This window comes from Acomys minous (genome assembly GCF_964271855.1).
Source record: "Acomys minous genome assembly, chromosome: 7".
In the NCBI taxonomy this organism is placed as follows: Eukaryota; Metazoa; Chordata; class Mammalia; order Rodentia; family Muridae; genus Acomys; species Acomys minous.
The window spans coordinates 14,093,861-14,121,121 of record NC_140488.1 but is presented as its reverse complement, the minus strand read 5'-3'; the positions used below and the strand labels follow the sequence as shown (position 1 = coordinate 14,121,121).

Here is a 27,261-nt window from a genome sequence, read left to right as displayed (position 1 = left end):
TGAGCCCGTTGTCTGCCTGAATGCCACCATGTTTTCTACCATGATGATCATGAACTAAATATCTCAACTTTAAGCCACCCCAAGTAAATGTTTTCTTTTATCAGGGTTGGTGCAGTTATGGTGTCTCTTCAAAACAGTAGAAACCTTACCTAAAACACTCTAACATGCTAATTCAATGTAAACCTCTTTTATATACATCGATATTTAAAGTAATTTCTATAGTAGTAAGTTGACATATATCATTTTCAGACATCTTCAGTCTACTTTATACTTTTCCATATACATTGTTTTACCTTTTTCTCTCATTCCTCACCATATTTAAGCCATCGTTTTCCATTATTGACCTTTCTCCACTCCTTGTGTTTCAATTTTATTTTATGGAAATACCTTGCTCCCATGATGTCTTACTGCTTTCCTTTCTTCTATGAGTACTCCAATGTAACTTAAGCACATATATCTGGGAAAAATTAAACCTGGCATCAATGTATGTAACAGAGTAAGAGGCATTTGTTTTTCTGAGTTTGGTTCGTTCACATGGTGTAATTATTTCTAGGTCCTTCCATTAACCTGTGACTTTCCTAATTTAAGTTTTCCTTTCATCTTCAAGGTATAGCATTGCTTGTATAAACCATGTTTTCCCTATCCATTCATTGTAATAAACATCTAAGTGCTAACATTTCCTGGTTATTGTAAATAGATCAGCAGTGAACATGCATAGACAAGTATCTCTTGAGTAGGGTATAGACTCTTTTGGAAATATGCCCCAGAATAATATAACTGGATCATGTCCTACATCTATTTATAGCTTCTTAAAGAAGGTCCGCAATTATTTGTATGTTGGATGAACCAGTTCTCACTCCTACTAGCAAGAAATAAGTGTTTTCTTTCTAAACATCTAAGGCAACATTTTCTGTTGTTGTCACTTTTTAAAATAAAAATCTTAGCCATTTTACAGGGATAAGACAAAATTTCAAAGATGTTTTAATTAGCATTTCATTGATGGCCAAGTATGATAAACATTTTAAAAATAATTTATTAGTCATTTGTTTTTATTCTTTTAGAACCCTTTGTCTAATTGAGTGTCTCAATTTTTAACTGTATTTTTTTTTCAGGTATTAGTTGTTTTGTTTTTGTTTTTTTAATTCTTCACATGATCTAGATTCCAACTATTTTTCAAATGTGTAGATGGCAAAGATTTTTTCAGTTCTGTAGATTTTTATTTTTCTAGAATGATAGTGTTCATTGGCCTACCATAGATTTTTAGATTCATGTTTTCCCATTTACAATTGTTGGTCTTAATAACTATGTTACCAGGGGTTCTGCTTGTCATGTCCTTTTTCATGTTTGTATTTTGAATTACTTTCAACTTTCTCTTCAAAATAATCAGGGCATTAAATCCTAAGTTTGGGTCCTTGATCCATTTGGAATTGAGTTCTCTTCAGAGTAGCAGAAAATAATTAACTTAATTTCTCCACAGGTAGCTAGCTAGTTTAGACACCAACATTTGTTGAAAACGGTGTATTTTCTCCATAGTGTATCTTTGGCCTCTTTGTGAAAAATCAGTTTGAAGTAGGAGTACAATTTTATATCTTGGAATTCAAGTCTAGCTCGTTGATTAATATATTTGTTTTTATGTCAATGCTATCTTGTTTTTATTACTATAAATCCATTCACTACCTTGAAATCAGTGATGACACCTTCAGCACTGTTTTTATTCTTAGGGATTGCTTTAGATATCATGGGTCATCTGTGTTTCCATATGAATTTAGAGAATATTGTCAGTGTCTACAGATTGGGTTAGAAAATTGATGGGTTTTGCAATGAATTTCTTAGTTGTTTTTGGTTGGGTGATCATTTTCACAATATTAGTTCTATTAATCCATGAACATAGGGGGGCTTTCCATCTTTTGGCATTTTGTTTAATTACTTCACTCAATTTTGTAATATTTTTATTGCAGAACTTTCTTACTTTCTTACTTAAATTTATTTTGTGATACTTCAATTTTGAGGTTAATGGGAATGGGAATGTTACCCTTATTTCTTTCTCAGTATTCTTGTTGGTAGAATATATTAAAGCTAATAAGTGTGTGTGTGTGTGTGTGTGTGTGTGTGTGTGTGTGTGTGTGTAAATTCTATACCATTCTACTTTGTTGAATGTTTTTGTCATTTGAAGGAGATTTTTGATGGAGACTTTAGAATCTTTTAGATATAAAATCATAATATTAAATTATATATCATATGATATCATAAGGGCATTTTGATTTCTGCCTTTCCTATTTGTGTTCCCTTTATTGTTTCCTAATGCTCTAGTCAAGACTTCAAAAACTATGTTGAACAAGGGTGGAAAGACTGGAAACTTGACTTATTCCTAAATGAAATGATAATGGCCCATACTTCTATTTAGGATAATGCTGGCTTTGATCCTGTTGTGCATTGTCTTCATTGTGTTGAGATATGTCCACTATATGGCCAAATTCTCTAAGAAAATTTTCATAGTCAATTTTATCAAAATGCTCATTTTTTCAAAAGTCTGTTTTATTTCATTTTTATTATTTTCATATAATGAGGTGATCAAATAATTTCTGTTCTTGAGTCTATTTATGTGCTGCTTGTAAAACAGGCAGGACTTTGTCCTCATTAAGTGGCTCCTTCTTTTGCATAGGGAAAGCAAGCTCAGCTGTTTACATCAAAGAATATTATCAACTGCTGATACAATTATTTGTTAAGGTGGTAAGTAATGGTTAACTATGCTATTTGTATCAGAGGATGTTACCAAATTTGTATTCATGTGTCAGAAAGAAGTACCTAGACATAGGAGGGACCTACTGTCTGAGTCAGAAAGTATCTTATCTTCAATAGATCATGCCTCTTTTTAGCATAGGAAACTGGCACAAACAGTGCATTATGTCCCAAACAGTGCCTCTGAAGCAGCTGGTTTAAATTGGCCCTTTTTATTCTGTCTCTCACTGCCTAACATCCTCTATCACAATCATTATGGCAAAAAGATCCAAAATGGGGGACTGGAAGCATTTCAAAATATGCATAAAATGGTTTTTCCTTATAGTTATGATTAAATGCCAGAAAAATCTAAGATAAATGAGGTCAGCAGTGTGGTGGCAATGAAGATCCAGACCATCTTTCCTTGTAGTTAGCATACTTCTTTGAGAGGGAATAAAGATGAGGTATCTATTGGCCCAGAATAAAGGTGAGCAAAATTGAGGAACCTAGTGAAAGGAGAGAATCTTTGCAAGGGCTTGGAAACAGCAGATATTTTGACTACATGGATCAGTGGAGTACAAAGTGACCCCCTACTCATTTATACAGCTCATAATGGAAATATGTTATTATCTTTTATTGGTGTTTTAACCATATGGTTAGATATGAGTTTTTATATTGAAACATTCCCTTTCCAAAGAAAACAGTGACTATTTCTTAACTATTCCTCAGGAATTTAGGACACTTTATACTGTTAAATACAGGTATTATCATCTAAAGATAAAAATAGGGTTGTTGAATATGGCCACACTAAAAATGTTAAACCTGAGAAGGGACATAAAAGACTTTAGAGACAAGAAAGAAATACCAAATCCCATGACACTCACATCTTAGGAAAAGGTGTGGATATGAGGGAAAGAAACATAATCCATAAAATAAAGGAAGGAAGGAACGAAGAAAGAAAGAAAGAAAGAAAGAAAGAAAGAAAGAAAGAAAGAAAGAAAGAAAGGTCACATATTATTTGTAGAGCTGCATATTCCATTTTCTTAGTTTATGATGGAAGAGTAGCTGCTTTTATATTGTATTTTGATAGGATCTTGCTGTTTTATTTTAAAAATTGCATGGATAAGTCTTTTTACAACTGTGATAACATGAGAATCAGTGCACACACAAACTGATAGAAATAATGGACCCAACAAACAAAATAATAAGAGATACATACTGGTAAGAAGACACAGCTGTTTATATGAACCTGTGGAATTTCTCCTTTTGGTTGTTTTTATTATCACAATGAAATAAAAAGCAAAAATATCAACATAGAAGGACAATGGGAGAATGGCAGGGGAAAGAAAAAAGAATATTTAACAGTTTAATAGTAAAGAATTAAATAAGGTAAATGCTATGTTCAATAGACCCCATTAAGAACCCTCTTGAGATTTATAATTATGAATGTGAAATAGAAATAACACAGTTGTGGGGGCTTTATACTGTTTACTTCAACTACATAGTTACAAGTGAAGACTATGAGACAATTCACTATAGTCAGAATTTGAATCTTTTCAGGAGAGTGAAATGCATTGAAAATTAATTGGACAGTAGTTGGGAATATATGGAAAAAGGATGATGCAAGATATAAGGAAATGACACTTATGTAAATTTGGTCAAAAATATTATTATTTTTAATTTTTACTTTTTTATTGTTGTGTCTATGGATTTGTGTGGGGTGGTGAATGGAGTGAAAGATTAAGAACAATAATGAGAGTGAGAGTAAGAGATAGAGAAAGCGAGGCTAGAGATAAAGCATGTATGGGTGACATAGTGTACAAAACAACTTTTTGGAGTCTATTTTTTCCTTCCACCTTTACATGGGTGCAGGAGTCAAGGTTCTCAGGTTTTCCCATCAACTGTCTTTACTCATTAAGTCATCTCACCAACATTAGATTGCTGCTTTTAATGCTGTTAAAACTATATATTTTTGGATTTCTTGTTGATTAACATTATATAGAAATATAACTGACTTCTGACTTTAATGTACTGCCATTTAACATTTATGTGTACAGAGTGGTTAAGGTTTTTATATACCTGAAATTGCTATATGTAACTTGAGTAAGTTTAACTCTTTCCTTTCTGATTTGGAGAGTTTTCCTTATGTAAATGTTCTGGTTAGTTATCCACTTTATATTTTAAAAAGTTGCAACAAAAGGAGATCAAGGGTATCCAAATGGGAAAGGAGGAAGTCAAATTATCCCTATTTGCAGATGATATGATAGTGTACATAAGTGACCCTCAAAATTCCACCAGAGAACTCCTACAGCTGTTAAACACCTTCAGCAAATTGGCTGGATACAAAATTAACTCAAAAAAGTCTGTAGCCTTCCTATACACAAATGACAAGCTTGCAGAGGAAGAAATTAGGAAAACCACACCCTTCACATTAGCCACAAGCAATATAAAATATTTAGGAGTTACTCTAATTAAGCAAGTGAAGGACTTGTTTGAAAAAAATTTCAAAACTCTGAAGAAAGAGATTGAAGATGACATGAGAAGATGGAATGATCTTCCTTGCTCATGGATTGGGAGAATTAACATAGTAAAAATGGCCATCCTACCAAAAGCAATCTACAGATTCAATGCAATCCCTATCAAAACACCTACACAATTTTTTAAAGACATTGAAAGTTCAATTCTGAACTTCATATGGAAAAACAAAAAACCCAGAATAGCTAAAACAATCTTGTACCATAAAAGGTGCTCCGGAGGAGTCTCCACACCTGATCTCAAACTGTACTATAAAGCAATAGTAATTAAAAGAGCATGGTACTGGCACAGCAACAGGCTGGTTGATCAGTGGAATTGAATCGAAGACCCAGATATGAATCCACTCACATATGGTCACTTGATTTTCGACAAAGAAGCCAAATCCATTCAATGGAAAAGGGATAGCATCTTCAACAAATGGTGCTGGTCTAACTGGATGTCTATGTGTAAAAAAAATGCAACTGGACCCATATTTGTCACCTTGTACAAAACTCAAATCCAAGTGGATTAAAGACCTCAATATAAAACCAGAGACACTAAGTCACTTAGAAGAAAAAATGGGAAAGAGGCTGGAACATATTGGCACAGGAGACAACTTCCTGAACAGAACACCAATGGCCCAGGCATTAATGTCAACAATTAATAAATGGGACCTGATGAGGCTGAGAAGATTCTGTAAGGCAGGAGACACTGTCAACAGAACAAAGCGACAGCCTACAGACTGGGAAAAGATCTTCACCAACCCTACATCTGACAAAGGTCTAATATCCAAAATATATAAAGAACTCAAGAAATTAAACACCACCAAAACAAATAACCCAATTGAGAAATGGGGCTTGGAACTAAACAGAGAATTCTCAACAGAGGAATATCAAATGGCTGAGAAACACTTAAAGAAATGCTCAACCTCCTTAATCATCAGGGTAATGCAAATCAAAACAACTCTAAGATTCCATCTTACACCCATCAGAATGGCTAAGATAAAAAAATTCAAGTGACACCACACTCTGGCAAGGATGTGGGGAGAGAGGAACACTCCTTCATTGCTGGTTGGAATGCAAACTAGTACAGCCACTTTGGAAATCTATCTGGTGCTATCTCACAAAAATGGGAATAGGGCTTCCTCAAGACCCAGCTATTCCACTCCTTGGAATATACCCAGAAGAGGCTCCAGCACACAACAAGAAAATTTGCTCAACCATGTTCATAGCAGCCTTATTCATAATAACCAGAACATGGAAACAGCCTAAGTGTCCATCAGTAGAAGAATGGATAAAGAAACTGTGGTACATATACACTATGGAACACTATTCAGCTATTAAAAACAAGGAATTCCCGAAATTTGTGGATAAATGGATTGAGAAAGAAATGATCATAATGAGTGAGTTAAGCCAGAAGCAGAAAGACTCAAATGGTATATACTCACTTATATCTGCATATTAGCCCAAGGGGCATGTCCCACGAACGCCTTCACTTGCCAGGAAACTGAGACAGAGGGGAGGACATTCTAGTGGGAGTCTAGATGAGACAAGCATGGGAGAATGGCAAAGTAGAAGGATCCAGAGGGTCCTAGAAGCCTACAAGTAGAACATTATGATAGGCAGATTTGGGCTCAGGGGTCCCGCTCAAACTAAGGCACCAGCCAAGGACAATACAGGCGGTAAAACTTTAAACCCCTACCCAGATTTAGACAATGGTCACAACATTCTCCACAGTAGAGTGGAGAGTGGGATATGACTTTCTCATATACTCTGGTGCCTCACCTTTGACCATGTCCCGTGGAGGGGGAGACCTGGTGGCACTCAGAGGAAGGACAGCAGGTTACCAAGAAGAGACTTGATACCCTGTGAGCATATACAGGGGGAGGTAATCCCCCTCAGGAACTGTCATAGGGGAGGGGACTAAGGGGAAAATGGGAGGAATGGAAGAATGGGAGGATACAAGGGATGGGATAACCATTGAGATGTAACAAGAATAAATTAATAAAAAAAGGTAGCAACAATGGAAGTCCTTTCTTTGTTCTTGATTTTAAATATTTTTTTCAGTTTTTTACAATTAATAATGGTATTAGCCATTGCCTTGCTATATATGGTACATATTATGTTGATATACTTTTCTGTGTACTATTAGTTCATTTTTTTTAAATATTGAAAGGATGCTAAAAGTTTTCAAGCATAAAAAAGTGAAGTGATTGTCCTTCATTCTGTTTCTGTCATCTATCCTGTTAATTTCCTATGTCTATTGATATAATCTTGGATTTCAAGGACAAATATCCCTAGATCATGTCATATCATTCCTTTAATGTACTGTTTATTTACTTTTTAATTACTTTGCTTATTCTTCCTTTTATATCCCTCACTATTATTGACTTATGCTTTTCTGTGGTACCAGGGTAAATCTGTCTTCAAATTAAACACTTCTTGGATTTTTGGAAGAGATTCAGAGTGACTCAAAGTAATTGTTCTTGAACTGTTTGGTAGAAGTCACCAATAATGCCATCTAATTGTTTTGATGGGAGACTCTATAAAACAATCATATTAATAATTGGTGGCCTTTCAAACTACATATTTCTTTACAATTACTTAATAGGTTGTGTGTTTCTAAGAATTTATGAATTTTTCTAGATTATACAGTTTAAATATTTACACTAATCTTTTTATATTTCCTATCTTTGTAGAATAATGTGTCTTTGTTTTTTGAAATTGTTTGTCCTTTGCTGTTTTATTCATTTTTTTATTCAACAGTAAGCTTATGAGTATTGTTTTATTATTTGTCCTTAACAAATCTTACTTTTATTTAAATTTTTATATTCTCTTTTTCAGCTTTGAATATGTCAACAAGTAAATAAAATGACAGTAAATATTATCACTAATTGATAGGAAAATGCATATTAACAGCACAGTGAGATATTCTTTCCTATTAAGGTGACTGTCATAAACCACTGCGAGTACTACATGGAGAAATTGACAAATTTGTACATTGTTAATAGAAGTACAGTTAATGAAAATATAATACTTCCTCAATACTTAAAAATAGAACTCTGTTTCTGTGGTACATCATGTAAAGTTACTATGGATGTTGATATAATCTTGGATTCTAGGATACAATAGGTACTCATAGACACTGAACCATTAACCAGAGAACATGAATGGGGCAAATCTTTGCACATATGTAACAGTTTTGCAACTAAGTCTTTATATGGGACCCCTAATAGCAGTAGCAATGGCTGTTGCTGAGTCCAATGCTTGCCTTTGGATCCTTTTCCCCTAACTAGGCTATCTCTTAAAGCCTCAATGGGAGAAGTGACTAGTCTTCTTCTTCTTTTTTTTTCCTTGTTTTTGTATTTTCATGTTTGGTTTTTTGATTTGTTTGGTTTTGTTTTGTTTGATTTTGTTGCTTTGTTTAATTTGGTTTGGTTGTTTTTGTTTTTTAAGACAGTTTTTTTTCTGTATAACAACCACGGCTGTCCTGCACTTAATGGGTAGATGAGGTTCGCCACAAATTCATTCAGATCCACCTGCCTCTCTGCCTCCCGAGTGCTGGAATTAAAAGCATGATCCATCATGCCCTGCTATGCTCATCGTCTTATCATAACTTGATATGTCAAGGCTGGTTGATATCCACCAGAGGACTCCCCTATTCTGAGGAGAAAAGGAGGAGGAGTGGACCGGGGGAGGAGAGGGGAGAGACAGGGATTAAAAGCAAAGAAGATAGGAGAAGCTGCAATCAAAATGTAAAGTAAAAAAATTTAGAAGTAGTATTACTAATAACAATAACAATATCAATAATAATAATAATAATAATAATAATAATAATAATAATAACTTTGATTCATCAATACCAAATTGTGTATTAATGTTAAGGAATGTAAATGATGTACTTGAAAAGAATTAGAACACCTTATTGTTCATTGTTATAATATTTAAAATTAAAAAGCTGTACGGAAACCTAAGTGCATATCAGTGGATGAAGGGATAAAGATAACGTGATATGTACATAGCTGATTAGTTATTTGGTATTTGGTATTAGAACAATCTGAGTATCTAAAAATGTGAATGGATCTTTATGACTCTTTGTTAAATGAATTGAGTCAGACACACAAAAAATGAATTGTGCATAATTCTGCTTATATGAGCAGAGAGAGAGGGAAAATGCTTCTGTGGGTTTCACGGAAGGCACAGATGGTTAATTGCTAAGCAATGGGCATTCAGTTTTAATTATTCAAGAGGAATAAGTAATAGAGATCAGTCGGATAACATTTTGCCCACAGTTAACAATCAGCTAACAATATTGCACTTAGAATTTTAAGAGGTTAGATCTCATGCTAATTGTTGTTATAATAGTAAAATAAAAGCTAAAATTGTATATTAATATAAAAATTATAAGCAAGTAAGAAAAGCCTAGAGAATAAATAAGAAGCATAAAAGGAACATAGTTCAATGATCATATTAGTTCTGAGATTATACAATTCGAATTACTGTTATAATTAAATTAATGAAATAAAATGATAGCATGGTCATATGCTTAAGTGGTAAATACTCAAAAGAAAAATCAAAATCAATGACTATTGTTACATAAGAAATATAACTAAATAAGATTAGAAAAGTGTGGAGCATATGTATATTTTAAAGAAAAAATAATTTATATTTTATGACATTATTGCCAACTAAAAAACTGAGTGAATTAATGTACAAAACTAGATTTTTAAGAGTCTTTGTAACTTAACATTAGTTACTTCCAGTTTTAAATATATATATAATGTTTTTAAATACAAATATATATGTGTAGAATTAATTATGTATATTACAGAAAATGAGTAGAAATATCTTTTTAAAACGCATTAGTAAAATAAGACATTTAGAGACTTCATTATGTTTAATAAACTGAATAATGCTCATCCATGATGTTTAATTTCTAATCGCCAAAATCTCTGGACATTTTATCTCATGTAGCCAAAATGTCTTTTACTAGGAAATTAAATGAATCATTTTGAAATGAGGTCTTTGTTTCAACAAATGAGCCTAATGTAATAAGACATATTCCCTGTAAAGGAAACAGACAGAGATTCTGCTTTTCTATATGGTGTTTGTTCCCATGAATAATCTCTACCAATGGTGCAAAGAAGTTCATTAACTTTTCAATTTGAAGCGATGGAAGGAATATAAAATTTTACAGAATAAGATTGCATCTCACCCCAATTAGAATTTCTATAATTAATAAAGCAGCAACAAGAATGTGGAATAAAGGGAACAATTATACATTGCTACTGGAAATGTAAATTAACCAAACAATTATAAAAATCAATGTAGTGGTATGATACATTGCATATATGCATGAAAAGTTTAAATTATTAAAAATAGAACCACCATGTAAAACAGCTATAACATGTCTGAGTATTGCCTGGGGGACTTTAATTCAACATACCACAGAGACATTTTCATGTCTACAATTATTGAAGCACTATTAAAAGAGATAATGTATAGAATCATCCTATATACCAATTAAAAGATCAATGGAGATAATATGGTATATATACACAGAAGTGTTTTTGTTTTGTTTTGTTTTGTTGTGGTTTTTTGTTTTATTTTGTTTTCATTTGTTTCTTTCTTTCTTTTTTTCTTTTTTAATTTACTAGATATAATAAAAAAATGATCAATGGAATCAAATTGAAGACCCAGAGATGAATCCACACACATTTGCTCACTTGATTTTTGACAAAGAAGCCAAATCTATTCAATGGAAAAATGATAGCATCTTCAACAAATGGTGCTGGTCTAACTGGATGTCTACATGTAGAAAAATGCAATTAGACCCTTATTTGTCACCATGCACAAAACTCAAGTCCAAGTGGATTAAAGACCTCAACTTAAAACCAGAGACATTAATTCAGTTCGAGGAAAAAGTGGGGAAGAGCCTGGAACACATAGTCACAGGAAACAACTTCCTGAACTGCACACCAATAGCCCAGGCCTTAATGTCAGCAATTAATAAATGGGACCTCATGAGGCTGAGAAGCTTCTGTAAGGCAGGTGACACTGTCAACAGAACAAAGCGACAGCCTACAGACTGGGAAAAGATCTTCACCAACCCTTCATCTGACAAAGGTTTAATATCCAAAATATATAAAGAACTCAAGAAATTAAACACCACAAAAACAAACAACCCAATTGCAAAATGCAGCTTGGAACTAAACAGAGAATTCTCAACAGAGGAATATCAAATGGCCAAGAAACACTTAAAGAAATGCTCATCCTCGTTAGTCATCAGAGAAATGCAAATCAAAACGACACTGAGATTCTATTTTATACCCATCAGAATGGCTAAGATCAAAAACTCAAATGCCACCACATGCTGGCGAGGATGTGGGGAGAGAGGAACACTCTTTCATTGCTGGTGGGAATGCAAACTAGTACAACCACTTTGGAAAGCTATCTGGCGTTTTCTCAGAAAACTGGGAATAGGGCTTCCTCAAGACCCAGCTATGCCAATCCTTGGAATATACACAGAAAATGTCCTAACACACAACAGGGACATATGCTCAACCATGTTCATAGCTGCTTTATACATAATAGCCCGAACATGGAAACAGCCTAAGTGTCCTTCAGTAGAAGAATGGACTAAAAAACTGTGGTACATTTACACTTTGGAGTACTACACAGCTATTAAAAACAAGGAATTCCTGAAATTTGTGGACAAATGGATTGACCTAGAAATTATCATAGTGAGGGAGTTCACCCAGAAGCAAAAAGAGACAAAGGGTATATACTCACTTATATCAAGACACTAGTCCAAGGGATACGTCCCATGAAAAACTTTACTTACCAAGAAAGTGGGTCAGAGGAGAGGACATCCTATTGAGACTTTAGGTGAGAGTAGCATGGAAGAGTGGGAAAATAGTAGGACACACAGGGTCCTGGAAACTTACAAGAAGAACTGTATGACAGGCAGATCTGGGTCCTGGTGTCCTCCTCAAACTAAGGCACCAGCCAAGGAGAAATAGGCAGTAAACTTCAAACCCCTACCAAGACCTAGCTGACGAACATGATATTCTCCACTGTTGAGTGGAGAGTGAGATCTGACTCTCACACGAACTCTGGTGCCCCTTTTCTGACCACGTCCCCTGGATGGGGAGGCCTGGCGGGACTCAGAGGACGGATAGCAAGTTACCAAGAAGAGACTTGATATTCTTAGAGCATATAGAGGGGGAGGAGGTGTCCCTCAATCACAGACATAGGGGAGGGGAGAAGGGGGGAAGTGGGAGGGAGGGAAGAATGGGAGGAAACAGGGGAAGGGCTAACAATCAAGATGTAATATGAACAAAATAATAAAAAAAATATTTTTAAAAAAATGTTCTCTTCGGCTGGAAGACCTTTCAGTTTGCACTGTAGTTATGCCTTGGCTAATATTTTTTCTCCACTGTTCACAGCCTCTCCTCAACAACTACTTCTTTTGACTAATTGTTCAACCAACAGCTGTTCACCACCTGGTCAATTCTCTCTACCACAGAACCACCAAAACTATCTCTTCTCTCTTTCTGAAGCTGGTCTGCAGGAACCAGAGGTAACTGATCATAGTGACTGGTGACATAGCATCCTGTTGTCATCTACAAACCTGGTAAGTTCTTTTCAGAACTATATATTTATATTAAACAAGAAATCTTGATTTTGCACAGAAAAGAATTACATTATTATTCAGTATGAAATAAAGCTAATGTTGTTTCAAAAGTATTCTATTACTGGTATTATCACTTTGTGCTGGAGTGGAAAATGGTGTGTTCATGGGATGGAAGTGGGGTGTTCAAGGAAAGGACAATCCATATGTAAGTGCAGGTGTAGACTTCTCTATAGAGTCCTGCTTAACTCACTTTAGAGTAGTCTCAGATAAAATTTTTGTAAATTCTGAAATGATATCATCAAGAGATGATGAAGGACTTTCAAGATTTAAATGACTCTCACAGTGTATTATATATGATTACAGATGATAAGGTAAGCTCCTAGATCACAAGAATTGCAAAGTTATGACGTTTTACTGCAAATAAAATTCACAGTCTTGTGAGAATCCCAGAGAATTTCAGGTTTATCAGTAGAAGAGGAGTAAAGCCATATTCATTTAGGCATATTATTGTAGCCACAAAGTTATTGTGTAGCTCAAATGCTGATTATATACCCCCATATATGGTTGCAATTCTTGTTTTAAGAATCTCCTATCTCAATGTTGTGTAAATATGGCTCCCAAATTTTCCCCTAGTATGCCAATAAAGAAGCTAACAGTGAATCACAATCACCAAGGAGGGTAAAGAATAGGTCTGGACTTCCAGCCTGCAAGAAGAGGAGGAGTCAGAGGAGGAAATAAGAGATTCCACCTTGGAAGAGGACCAAGAAACATCAGAGGAGAGGAGCTGGAGCTGAAATCTAGAATAGGAAAAGGCTACAAAGTGCAACTATCTCTGGAATATTAGCTAGGAGGAAGTCAAATTAACTTAGAGGGTTAAGAATAGAGTAAGAACTGCTCGGTTCTTGTACTGTGAAGCTTGTTAGGATATAGTGGGGCATGTCCATTTGATGGAATAGAGCCAACTACCACACAACAACTTGGAATCTCATTGGTGAGAAGTTTCTGGGAGGAGAAAGTTGTAGTTCCTTGGTTTTACACGCCCTGCTGACACTTGTATTTGGCCCAGAGGAAGGATTTACCTATTCTCATGAGTCTCTGTGTCTGAGGCAGAGGAGTCCTTGATATGACTGTGACCATCTCAAACAATATACATCCACTCAGGATTTCATCCACTCTGCACTTATAAAATTTTTCAACTAGTACATTAGCTAGACCCAAGAAGGGTGTGGGTGTGTGTGTGTGTGTGTGTGTGTGTGTGTGTGTGTGTGTGTTTGTAAAATATGTTGATTCCTATTTAGATTTCAGGGTAAAGCTAAGTTTGTACAGAAATGCCACTCTAGAAAGAAGTGCCTTAGATCATCCAGCTGTGTCCACATGTGCTACAGCCAGTTTATATAAATTAGCCACTCCTATACATTTCCATCCACCTGAAAGGACTTGGGAGAGCTTGGAGCCACTTTATAAGATTCACAGAGCCTATTTTCATAGCCAAGGAAGCTGAAATCCAGAGGGAAGAATCCCAAAGAATGCAGCTGCACCCCTTGTCCCCATCACTGAATGTATAAGAAAAGCATGGAAGCTTGGTGTGATTATTGGAATCTCTTCTTATCCATGACGTTTCTGTAGACTTTCTTCATGGAACAATTTTCAGGGTTTGCAGAGACAGTTAAAGCAGAACATGAAGGTTCACATGTGAAGTACCACTCTGGACAGAGGGTCCCTAAACACCACACCTACACTCCTGTGGGAAACAGTGGACCAAGCCAGCCAACACATATGAATTGGCCTTTGAGTCTTTTACCCCCTGGGACCCAGGAACCAAAGGCCGTGCATGCTTTATATGCTTAGGAATGAAAAAAGGCCTGCCCTGCTTGCAGCGTGAAGCAGGACCTGAGAGTGGATTATGAAAGCCAAAGCTCTGATCTGCATAGACTATTATAGGATAGGCCAGGACTGCGGCTTCCACTAAACGAAGGCTCTTATTTGCAAATGAGCCCTTGCCCCTTACTGTCCATGGATTCTGAGCACAGATGCCTTCAGAAGTTTTGAGTTTTTTTAGTCAAGATGGAAGCTGGGAGTAGGTAATCATGCTACCTCGTATCCTTTTGAGAGCCCTGCACCAAACAGGGGTGCAGGTGTGGTAATGAAGCCATACCCAAGCATTCTTAGCTGCGTAGAAGGACTTGAGCTACGATGAACTCTTTTGTGAGGTATCTGGGGCCTAGAGGCTGCCTCAGCACTGATTTGTACAAATGAGCCCCAACGCATTCTTCCACATGTGGGGGACTTGTACAACTCTGAGGCATTTCGGGAGGTTTCTGAAATACAGACTGCCACATGGAGTCTTCAGGGTTCAGGTAAGAGTTTAGGATTGACTAGAAAAGCTGCTTTCCAACATAATGCTCCACAAAGAATGCAGCTTCATCCCCAAGGTCTACCTAGAATGCAGTGGGGTACACATGTGGGAATGAGCTCCTTACCCCTTGATTTCTGGGGACTCTCTGGTGACTCTGACCATAGGCAACACGCCATTTCGGGGGTTCCCAGAAATGAGCGACCATTTGACGGTTTTAGTCTGGATAAAAGCTGGGGAGTCACTTATGGAACCTGGATTGAGGACGTATATGCCAAGACAGTTAAGCTAGATGTGTGTCCTCTGGGGAGTCCTCAACAAATGGGAACCAACTCGCTGGAGTGAGCCGGTACCCAGCTTTCCATATCTGGGGACTTGAGTGCCTGCCTTGGGGCCCTGCTGTGAGGTTCCTGGAGGTTGAAGGACAGCCCAGTGCTGACCTGTGGGAATGACCCCTCCCCAGCTGTCTATGTATGGAGACATGGCAGCCCCAGAGATGTTGAGTGAGCTTCCCTGCGGTTAAAGAGGCCACAGGGCTGATTTGTGAGAAAGTGCTCCTCCTCAGGGTCCCACCCAGAAGGAAGAGGGCGGGAGCCGGCGGCAGCAGGGACTCAGCACCACTTCCTGAGGTTACAGAGCAGCAGGGACTCATAGACTTTTCATGAGGTTCCCAGGGCGGTGGGAGAGGGGCCTCTGCACCACTTCATGAGATTCTTTCAAGGGAGACAGAAGGGGCGGGGACTCGGCTCGCCATTTCCTGAGATTCCTGGAGCACCCGGGACTTAGCACCATTTCCTGACTTTACAGAGCAGCAGAGACTCATCGCCATTTCGTGAGGTTCCCAGAGGGGCAAGGGCTGGGACTCAGCGCCATTTCTTGAGATTTCCAGAGCCGTTGGGGCGGGGACTGGGCTCCATGTCATGAGATTCTCAGAAGGGAGGCAGAAGGGGCGGGGCCTCGACGCCATTTCCTGAGATTCCGGAAGCAGCAGGGACTCCTCACCATTTCCTGAGGTTCCCAGAGCGGTGTTGGGAAGGACTCGGCGGCATTTCGTGAGCTCCCCAGAGGGGCCGGGGCGGGGGGGTAGTCGGCGCCATTTCCTGAGGTTCCCAGAGCGGACAGGGGGTGGGTTCGGGAGGGAAGGGAGGGGCAGAGACTCTGCGCCAATTCATGAGGTTCTGGGGGCGGCCCTTGGCGCCATTTTGTGAGGTTCCCGGAGCAGTGTGGGCAGGGACTCAGCGCCATTTCCTGAGATTCCCGGAGCGACAGGGCTCAGCGCCATTTCCTGAGACTACAGAGCAGCAGGGACTCCTCACCATTTCGTGAGGTTCCCAGAGTGGTGTTGGGAAGGACTCGGCGGCATTTTGTGAGATCAGAGGTGCAGGGGCGGGGACTCGGCGCCAATTCCTGAGGTTCCCAGAGCAGACAGGGATTGGGTTCGGGAGGGAAGGGAGGGGCAGAGACTCCGCCCCAATTCATGAGGTTCTGAGGGCGGCCCTTGGCGCCATTTTCTGGGGTTCCGGGAGCAGTGTGGGCAGGGAGTCAGCGCCATTTCGTGACATTCCCGGAGCGACAGGGCTCAATGCCATTTCCTGAGACTACAGAGCAGCAGGGACTCCTCACCATTTCTTGAGGTTCCCAGAGGGGTGTTGGGAAGGACTCAGCTGCATTTCGTGAGATCCACAGAGGGGCAGGAGCAGGGACTCAGCGCCATTTCCTGAGGTCACCAGTGGACAGGGGTTGGGTTCAGGAGGGAAGGGAGGGGCAGAGACTCCGCGCCAATTCATGAGGTTCTGGGGGCTGCCCTTGGCGCCATTTTGTGAGGTTCCGGGAGCGGTGTGGGCAGGGACTCAGCACCATTTCGTGACATTCTGGGAGTGGTGGGGACTCAGCGCCATTTCATGAGGTTTCGAGAACGGCAGGGACTCCAACTCGGCGTCGTTTGTGAGGTTCCCTGGAGAGAGGCAGAAGGGGCGGGGACTCGGCGCAGTTTGGTGAGATTCCCTGAGCAGCGGGGACTCAGTGCCATTTCCTGACATTCCAGAGCAACAGAAACTCGGCGAAATTTCGTGAGGTTCCCAGTGAAGGAGGGGAGGGGACTCAGCGCCATTTCTTGAGATTCCGGGAAGAGAGGCAGAAGGGGCAGGGACCCGGGACCATTTCTTGTGAGAGGCAATGAGGGCAGCAGAGGCAGCAGCAGCCAGTTGAGGTGAGAGTTTAGGGCAGAGTTCAAAACCTTTTGGGATAAATAGACCCACAAAAATGACAGTTTCGTCTCTAAAGTCGGCCTAGCTCCAAGTGGGGGTGCACCTGTGGGAACGAGCCCCTTGCCCCTTGATTTTGGGAGACTGTGTTCAGTTGTCACTTTCAGGCCTTCCGTGAGGGAGAGATGGAATATCTTGAAGGGTAGAAGTCACTCCTAAGAGTGGCCTGCAGAAGGTCGGCTTGGGACAGAAACCACGCCCCCCCCAAAACACACACACACACACACACACACACACACACACACACACACACGCAACCAGGGATACACGCACGCACACTATAGAGTATATAATGTGTGCTGTACCAAACCTGGGTCCACGTGTCAAAATGAGCCCCTACCCCTCCCTCTCCAGTGACTCTGACATACGCACCATTTTGCTCCCCAGAAATCAGGGACCCTGTGCCGGTTTTACTTGGGACAAAAGCCGGGGAGACGGTGATAGAAGCTTGATCCAGGATGGACAAACACAGACGGTTACCTAGATTTGTGTCCTTTTGACAGGCCTGCACTGACCTGGCGGCAGCTGACAAGGTAGAGCCAGCCTGTACCCAAGTTTCTGCTTCTGAGGACCTGGAGAGCTCTCAGCCTTATTGTAAGCATCCTTGAGTTTAAAGGGCATCTCAGTGCCAGCTTGTGGGAAATGGCTCCACTGCACCCTTCCACGTCCTGGGTGCAGAGGAGACACACACTGAAGGCACTGTGTCAGAGGTTCTCTGAAATGAGGGACCATGGGACATTTTTAAATACAGATATGAGCTGAAAGTGCTTTCTCAAGTCTCTGATGGGGGGAAGACCAGATAGTTTAGTTTTACGATGAAGCTTTGTTGTTTAGGGGTTAAGATGTTTTTAGGTCTAGATAGACATTTTAAGTTGATAATGATGAGATGAGACAGAGATTGATTTCCATGCAGAATTTTAGACGCACCAAGATAGGAAAGATGTTGTCTTCAAGGTTGCCAAATTCAAATAGACAAAACACCATGAATGTAACATTTTTGTAATTCCTGATTGTTTTGTGGTTCTTCTTGCTGTATGTAGTTTATTGTATATGTGTGTGATAATATACTTGTAAGGTAGAAAAGGAAAATAATTTTAAAAAGCTGGTTCCTAGATGGTTAGGCCAAGACACCCTAGCTACCTTGTATCATTTTGAGAATCTTGAACCAAATCTGGGCAGACTTCCAGGTATGAGCCTGTATCCAAGCTTCTGCATCTGCATATGGGCACTTCCAGGACTAAGCACCATTTTTAAGATTCAGAGAAGGCCACACCATAATTTCTGAGTCTAGGTGAGAGATTAAGATTAGGGGGAGGGGAGGGGCAGAAAAGTCTCTTTCAGCATATATGGTCGAAAAATAGTGCAATTTTGGCCCTTTGGTTAACAGGGCATCAAGTGGGTCCAACTTTGGGGACTATGAACAGGAGTCATTTTAAGAAGTTCCCGGAAAGAGCTTTTCATCACCTCCAGGGAGGAAGTCAGACCTGAGAGTGGATTAGGGAACTCCCAGTCTGGAAGTGTCCCAGAGTATTTTAACTGTGCCCTATGGTCATATTGCTACACCAAACAGGGGCCCGATTGCAGGAATCAGACCTTTATGTAGTCAGTCGCTGTGAACAAGAAGTGATTTGTCTAGGTCCCGATAGCCTGGGTGGTGGCTTTACATTCAGGCTCTGTAGCCAGAGGGTAGAATGCCAAGGCCCCACTCTATCTAGAGCAGTGGTTCTCAGCCTGGCTTCCTGCCCCTTTAGGGGGGGTGGGGTCGAATATCAGATATCCTGTGTATCAGATATTTATATTATGATTGGTAACAGTAGCAAAACTATAGTTACGGAATAGCAAGAAAAATAATTTCATGGTTGCAAGTCACCACAACATGAGGAACATTATTAACATTATGGGTTTCAATGTTATGAAGGTTAAGAAACACTGACCTAGTGGTTGTCCAAATGATAATTCAGCAGATCCACTTGGAGGAATGAGCGTGTTTGCATCCCTGTCCTGGCACGGAGCCCTTAAGGAGATCCCCGAAGAGGAGGGGATTTGTAAGACCAGATCAAAGCTGGGATTTGGTTCCTGATGATAGAAACCCCATATAGACAGGGTCAGATAATCAAGCAGCAGCGTATTCTTTTTAGAGTCTTGCAGCAAAACCGGGTTTGTTTGTAGGAGTTACCAAGGGGTAGCTTGGAGGACTCAGATGCATTTAGTGCCATTGCTGGAGGTGAGAGAAGGTCTCAGTTCTCACTGGAGGGAATGAGGCCCTCCCATACTTCCACATCCGCATCCAGGTGCTCAGGGATGAACTTTGAGCCATTTTTCAATTTCCTAGAGGGGCAATACCCCTACCGAGCTTTCAGGGTTCAAGAGAGAGCTCAGAGTAGAATACACAGCCCCTTTCACAATAGAGGGTCCTCAGGTAAAACAGCTTTGCCTCTGTTGTCAACTGGGCATCAAGCTGTGAGCTCTAATAGGAATCAGCCCCTTGCCAAGCCCCACTGTCATCCTGTGGGGACTGTATGGATGCCATTTTCCGAGGCCGCTCGTTGCCTGAGGGAAGCCATGATCACTTTGTGACTCACGTGTGAGCTGATGCAGGACTGCAGATGCCCTCCTCCATATAGACATTCCCCATGTACTCAGCTGCAGCCTTTTCACTGAGCTACGATAAATAGGAGCCCTTACTCTTAGCACTGTTCCCCTGTCTCACCCTTATGTCTACATACAGAGACTTGCAAGGCATAAAACTTTTTCTCTCTGGAACCTCAAGCCTTCCTTACTTTCAGAGCTAAGGGAGTTCAGGATGGCTTACAGAGTCTCCTTCTGCATACATGGTCTCCAGATAATGCAGGCTCAGTAAATGAGGGTCTTTCTAGGGAAAAATAGAAATGTACAAGTTGGTATTTCCTAGGGGTGGGGGTGGGGGGCTTGATTGCAGCATGAGGAGAGGCAATTTATAGGAATTAGCCTTTTCTGGTTTATGCCTATTGAAATCTGAAAGTCAGGGTATGGATAGCGGTCTCTGTGGTTAAAAGCACTTGTTGGTGCTGCAAGTTCAATTCTAAGCCCCCACATGCTGGTCTACAACTTCCATTCTAGGAGCTGTGTTTCACATAAAATACACATACAGTCAAAATATTAATACACATGAATTTTTACAAAAGTATTCTGGGAGTCAAGTAAAAAAAGGGGATCAGCTGGACTCTGTGGGAGACCAGGGTGAGAATTTGGTGTGCCTTCTGAAGCTCTGATCCAGATGGAGGCACCCCAAATCATTCAACCCTGCCCATTTTGTCCCAAGTGATTGATATGAGCCAAATCAAGAAGAATGAGCTTCAAGTTAGACACATCCCAGCATCATGTAGGCAGTATAAGACCCATCCCCGAATGAGGAGATTTTGGTAACTGACAGCCACTGGAAGAGAGACCATTTTCTTTAAGAGTGCATGCCCTGGTCTATTTATCATGCTTCAGTGGATGGCCACACTCCAAAGAATATTCCATTCCATTACATTACAAACTGGTCTCAATGGGTTAAAAAAAATAGGGCTACAAATACTAGTGGGTATAGAAGGAACTGGAACTATGAAGATTTAGGGGAAGGGTTGCATATGATTAAGATGCAATGTACAGATTTATCCAAGAGATAATAAAATAGTTTTAAAAGACGATTGTGCTCTGCATGTCCTCTCCAGGTACTCTTGGAATCAGGGTGAGACTTTATGGTGAGGAACCCCAAATCCATACTCCTCTGTTGTCCATTCTGCATGAAATGGGGTGGTGTGTGCTGGTAGGAATAAGCCTCCATCCCCCAAAGTGACTCTGATTTGGATAATTTTTCAGATGTAGTTGGAGTGGAGAATGCCCAGGCACCATGAAGTGAGCCCAGGCTCCATATAGTAAGACTCTGAGGGCAAGTCAAGGAGCTGCTACATTAGATCACTCATTTGTACATTGGTAAGTAGTCCTGCACTACATGCGGCTTGCCTGGTCAGGGGAGTGGCCTGCTTCCACCCCAGTAGATCCAAGGTCAGAGGCTTTCTCTTAGGTCCAGGGACAAAAGTGGTCCTTGGATGCATTAACAATCAAATTGAAATTCCAAGGATTGGCTGAGGACAGCAGGTCCCATATACTCAGTCAGGCAGTACATATTCCAGCATTGCCAGCTACCTAGGTGAGTTACCATAGTGACAATTAAAGGTGAGGAAAAGCACAGCCCCTCCCAAAAGAAGAGATATAATACCTAGCCTTCCCCACTAATGTTGCCGGAAGAACCCTGGTTGTGTGGGTCCTGTGTCTGTCTCTCCTGTATGCTTCATCATTCGTGCTGGGGCTTCTTTGAGGGGTGATGACTTTGTCCTAGGGGTGATTTCAAGTCAGTAGAGGGAACCGCTTGAAAACAGATGGAGGAGTCCCAGGATCAGCCACATCCCAGATGTGGACTGATGCAGGCCTTGTGTGCCCACAGCACAAAAAGATGGGCTGTACAGCCTGGCCGTGTTCTGAGGACAATACTCAGAAACACCAAGGGGCATGCTGACTTCTCTCCCTTAGGCAGGATGGTGGGAGTCTTTGGTAGGGTGAGGTATATTGTGTCATCTGGACATAAGGAGAGATGTCAGGAAGGACAAGTCCGATGAGTGACCCTCAGGTGGACTTAGGAAATCTCGACCTCAACAGAGATGAGCCCAGCAGGACAATCCACGCAGATGTGAAGGGACGCGGCACTAGCTGGGATATCAAGGAGGTAAGGAACTTGACCAGAGTGCGGACCCTAGTTAAAAACGGAGTTCGAGGACCGTGTAAAGTCCAGGTAAGGACCACCAGTGGATGAGTGAAGGAAATCCCTGTCGTGGGCCCCACAAACACTCCTTACATACCTGATCCCCACAGTCCTGGGTAGTGCTGTCTTTCAGTCTGAGGACCCTGTCTTGGTTGCAGATCAGTGGTTTCAGTGTGCTGAAAGACCTGATAAAGGGGAGTTTGACTGGAGTCATCAGAGCGAAGATCTCAGGAGTGCGGGGACTCAAGGTGAGGACTCAAGGGGTCCCACCCCCTAAAGACATGAGACGACCTGCCCTCCTCTCAGCTGTGTGAGAACCCAGCGAGCAGAGATGAATCCTCTCACCTCATGTCCTCTTCCCTTTGTCTCAAAGAAATAGGCTCTTGGCTTAAAGAAAGTAGCCTCAGACCATCAGAGGGCGCCTTACATTCCTTGCCATTTACCAAGGTGAGTGTCAGGCTCGTCACCCATTCCAAGACTTGTGGAATATACTGAATCAGGCCACCTCTTCAATTGAAACTGAACAGATATGAAGTGCTCTCAATCCCCTCTATTCTATGTCAGAGAGGTGACTACCCAAGAGTCCTCTTGAGTCAGCAGAAGGGTGCTGTCCAGCCCCTGAGAGGGAAACCTGAGGGCCCTGAATGAGCATAGAAGGCACCGTTGAAGTTAAGTAGGTTATTCCCCACCGTCCACCTTTCCCTTCCTAGTTTCAAACTCAGTTTTCAACTAGCAGTTTGCAGCTTTGGAATGTTGTCAATATCTTCAGGTGGGGGTAGGAGATGAAAGTCTTGGCCTGAGACTGTCTTCAGGTCCTATACAAGGGCAAAGCCATGTAGCCTCAGAATTTTCAGGGAGGTACATACTGATAGTATATATCAACGGTACCAACAACCTAGATTATAGACACTCCACATTTTCTGGTCCCAAATATTTTGATGGCAGTTCCGAGAACTCATGCTCTGCGACTTGGCTGTAACCCAAATAGCTGGGTCACTTTCTTTTTGGAGCTTTTGTGGTTCTAGGGCTGCCAGGGCTCCTTATGACCCTAGAGCATCCCTTAAGAGAAATCAAATAACAGGACTTTTTGAGGGCTGTGAGAGAGTGGATGCCAGCAGGGTCCACTCTCCCTCTTTCTTTCCTCACCAGGCCTGTGCGTCCTCATTGCTGTGACTGGGACACTCTCCTGCCTCCTGTTACCAAGGAAAATCACAATGGACGATCCCCAGGATACTCATCACTCCAACCTCCCAGACAGTCCTCAGGCCCAGTCCGAATTAGACAGTGCCCAGGCCACCATGGCTGCAGCAGGGGAGGAGGAAGTCACCATCTCAGAGGAGGTGTACAGTGGTGGAATACCAGGTTCTCCCCAGAGTCCTCAGAGAGCCTCCTCTCCCCCTGTGGAAGTGGAAATGGCTTCCATTCCTGGGCTCCCATCTGATGAGGCTTCCATGGAGCAAGTACAAGACATGCGAAACCCACTGTCAATGTTGCACAGTGCACTGAACATAAAAGCGTATGACTTGGTGCACTTTCTGATTTCCAAATATGAAATGAAGGAGCTCACTAGCAAGGGGGAGATGCTGGAAGCTATTGGCAGGGAGTATGAGGACTACTACCCTCTGATCTTTAGTAAGGCCTCTGAGTGCTTAAAGCTGGTCTTTGGCATTGACATGATACAAGTGGACCCTGTTGTCCATACCTATGTCCTTGCCATTGCCCTGGGGCTCACCTATGATGGGATGCTCACTCCTGTTGTGGGCATGCCCAAGACAGGCCTCCTGATAGTTATACTGGGTATCATTTTCATGCGGGGAAACCGGGTCCATGAGGAGGTGATCTGGAACACGCTAAAAAACATAGGGTTGCCCAGTGGGAGTGGTCCTTACCTATGTGAGGATCCCAGGAAGCTCATCTTAGGGGATTTTGTGCAGGAAGGCTACCTGGAATACAGACAGGTGCCTGGTAGTGATCCTCCTTCCTATGAGTTCCTGTGGGGCCCAAGGGCCTGCATTGAAACCACCAAGTTGAAAGTCTTGGGGTTTTTTGGCAGCATAGCTCTGACTGATCCCAGAGAATACGCTGAGAAATACGCAGAGGCTTTGAGAGAGGAGATAGAGAGGACCAAGGCCTGGATCGCCGGGCAGATGGCACGTCTGGCTCTGACCCGCTCACGCTCTCGTGCCCAGGCAGGTTCCATCTAATGTCAGGTCATACAGAGTCAGTCATCCATGTACGAAGCCATCATTTGAGAGCTGGTGGGAGGAGCTGCAAACCATTGTAGGTTTAATATTCTGTTGATGTGACTTGGATTCTTGATATGCCAAAATGTTAACACTCTTACTTGAAGATCCACTAGTTTTAAGTCTTTAGTAATACATGCACTGTTGTTCATTCGGGGTTGGAGAGTCTTATTATTTTGAAAACAAGTGAGAATGACTTAAGCCCTAGTTTGTAACATGTCACAGATACCAGTGACATTGAAAGTGGAATTTCCTGGACAATGGGAAAGAACTTGGCATTAATTTGAACAAGAATAAAATTTTTATATTTTGATTGTCTTACAGCGTTTAGTCTCTCATTCTGGTTAACTAACTAAAAATAAAACTAAAAAACTTGAGTGGAATTTCTTACCCCCAAACCTTCACTGAGTACCTATTCTTTGCAAGGTAATGTATTGGCAGTGGGGCATGGCAGAAGCCAGATCTCTCCTTACCATGGAAAAGTAAGATAGAGCATAAGCCAGGGCTATGGTTTTCTGTACAGAGTGTAAGGACAGGATCCACAGCCTTGTCGATACAGCTAGAAGTTCTTTCAGACCAGAAGTGGTAGAATAAGAGGCTTGCAAAAGAGTCTTCTGGGACAAGCAGTCAAGTGTCAGTACTGTAAACCAAAGCAGTTTGAGAGTCATGTGGACATGGTAGCTCACAAGGTCTATAAGCTCTGATCCAGGGGATCTGATCCCAATGTCTGACCCTGGGGTTCAGGGACACGTGAGGTGCACAAGTAAACAACACACCCGTTCACTTATGAGTGGCTGTTAGCTGTTAAGTAAATGAGAATCAAGCTGTAATCCACAGTCCCAGAGAGGTTAAGTAAAGTGGAGGGCTCTGGGCATGGGGTGGGGTCACAGGAGAAACAGAATATATTTTGCAGGTGGAGTCAGGGTAGGTGAGGACAGAAAGAGGAGGGGATGGAGGGAGGGATTACAGGGAGAGACAGCTGGAACTGGGGAGCATTTTAGAGGGTAGAAACCTAGTGCAGTGTAAATGTCCTTGAACCTATGAAGGTGACTCCTAGTAAATGGAGGATATGAAGTCTGAAGTGGCCATCTTGTAGCCAGGCAAAGCTTCCAGTGGTGGGACTGGGTTACATTTGGTTGAGTTGTTTTGGTTTGGAGTTCCATGGAGATACCCAAACAATCCAGGCTGGTGCTAGGACAGAGAGTTGCTTTCAGCATACTGATAGTTTGGTCCCGTTGCCAAGGACATCACATGGCACATTTCATGTAGAGAGGTTGACCTTGTGCAAGGAGTCTCCACTCCCACTTTCTAGTCTTCGTGCAGGAAGATACACTGCGGGCTACAGAAAGAGAAACCTAGACATGAACTCAGTCACAAACCCTTCAATGACACGAGAGGGAGCCCACCCCCTACATTGCCTGGATGTTCAGCAACTGGAGATTGGATAGCCCAAAGACCTAGGGTAGAACCAAACATGACTGGGCTAAAAACAAGTCAATGAAATGATTCCTAATGATAGTCTGGTATACTCATAGATTGTTGCCTTTTGCTGTCACCATCATCATCATCATCAAAGAGGCTTTCTCTGCTTGCGTATGAGAGGGTATGTAGAGACCCACAGCCAGCCCCAAAGTCTCTATTTGGGCCCCTTCCCTAAAAACTCTGGAGACCCCCTGGAAGATGGGGGGGAGATGATTGTAGAAGTCAGAGAGGATGAAAGACACCATCAGAATATGACCCATCAAATCAACTAAGCAGGCTTCGCAGAGACTGAAGCAGCAAGCATGGGGTCTGCACCAGATTCTCCACATACATACCAAGGGGGTAGCTTGGTGCTTTTGCAGGACTTCTACCAGTGGGAGAGGGTGTGTCTCTGACTCATTTTGCCTCCTCTTGAGACATTTTCCTCCTATTGGTTCCCCTTGTCCAGCCTTGATACCCTGTTTTCTTGTTGTCTCTTGGAGGCCGGCTCTTTTCTGAAGAGAAAATGGGCAGGGAGGGGAACTGGGAGAGAAGGGAGGTGTGTGTGGAGCTGTGAGGAGTGTAGGGAGAGAAAACTGTGCTCAGGATGTGTTGTATGAGATAAGAATCCATTTTAAATGTTAAAAATGTTAGTTTACAGAAATAGCAAATAAATTTTGGAGTAAGATTCAACTTCAAATTGTTTCTCCAAGCTTCCAGAAGTATGCTAAGCTGTGATTTACGTACTGAATAATAAGTGCACAGAAAACAATGTGGAATTTATCAAGAACTAAACTTAGTATTTAACATTTTTTCAAAGTGTGTTACTTGAAATAAAAATAATAAATATTTTAAAAAGGTTACCGCATGAATCAATCATAATTTGGGAACTGTCTGTGTCCACTTGTGGGTGTTTCTGTCCAAGTCTCAATACTTCCCTTAATTACTGCTTCTTTCCTAGGTCATGTCTCTTGTATCCATCCATCTATCTCTTCTGATTTTATTCTTGTCTCTAGAAACTAGAAAGGTTGCCCTGTCCTTCCTGCAACACTGAGCATTGCAGGTTCCTGCAGGAGTCTCCTGCCCCTCCCACAGCTTTCCCTTTTCCCCTGAGTGCAGTACACGATTGTCTGAGATACTCATATTGGGCTGAGATTTAGACACCTAGGAGTCTATGCATTCTATCTTCCCAGACAGCTAGGAATACACACTGACTGGGTGGATAATTTGTTGGTTCCATGTTTATTAACCCTGATAGTGGGAGACTGTTTTGTTGGCAAAAAAAGGAGT

General features: G+C 41.3%; 2 protein-coding genes across 7 annotated transcripts in view; one reads left to right on the top strand and one right to left on the bottom strand.

Moving 5' to 3' along the window:
* LOC311602432 (melanoma-associated antigen 10-like) overlaps positions 1-16,529 on the bottom strand; it is a 306,883-nt gene extending 290,354 nt beyond the window's left edge. The window contains exon 1 of the mRNA XM_084790487.1: positions 16,513-16,529. The gene's annotated coding sequence lies outside the window, so the exon portion shown is untranslated. The remainder of the gene's footprint in view (positions 1-16,512) is intronic.
* LOC311602433 (melanoma-associated antigen 10-like) overlaps positions 1-26,115 on the top strand; it is a 306,945-nt gene extending 280,830 nt beyond the window's left edge. The window contains exons 2-8 of one of the 6 annotated variants that reach the window (XR_014780743.1): positions 16,165-16,272; positions 17,988-18,078; positions 21,328-21,441; positions 22,136-22,231; positions 22,426-22,515; positions 22,641-22,714; positions 26,046-26,115. Coding sequence is in view for 5 of the 6 variants with exons in the window: in XM_084790492.1 (XP_084646618.1) it covers positions 23,482-24,471 (990 nt within the window). In the remaining variant the exon portion in view is untranslated. Of the gene's footprint in view, positions 1-16,164; positions 16,273-16,391; positions 16,587-16,718; positions 16,943-17,115; positions 17,215-17,987; positions 18,079-21,327; positions 21,442-22,135; positions 22,232-22,278; positions 22,298-22,425; positions 22,516-22,640; positions 22,715-23,416; positions 24,829-26,045 lie in introns of those variants that run through there. The other 5 variants (XM_084790492.1, XM_084790494.1, XM_084790493.1 and 2 more) reach the window with 5 other exon arrangements.
* The last annotated feature ends 1,146 nt before the right edge of the window (positions 26,116-27,261 follow it).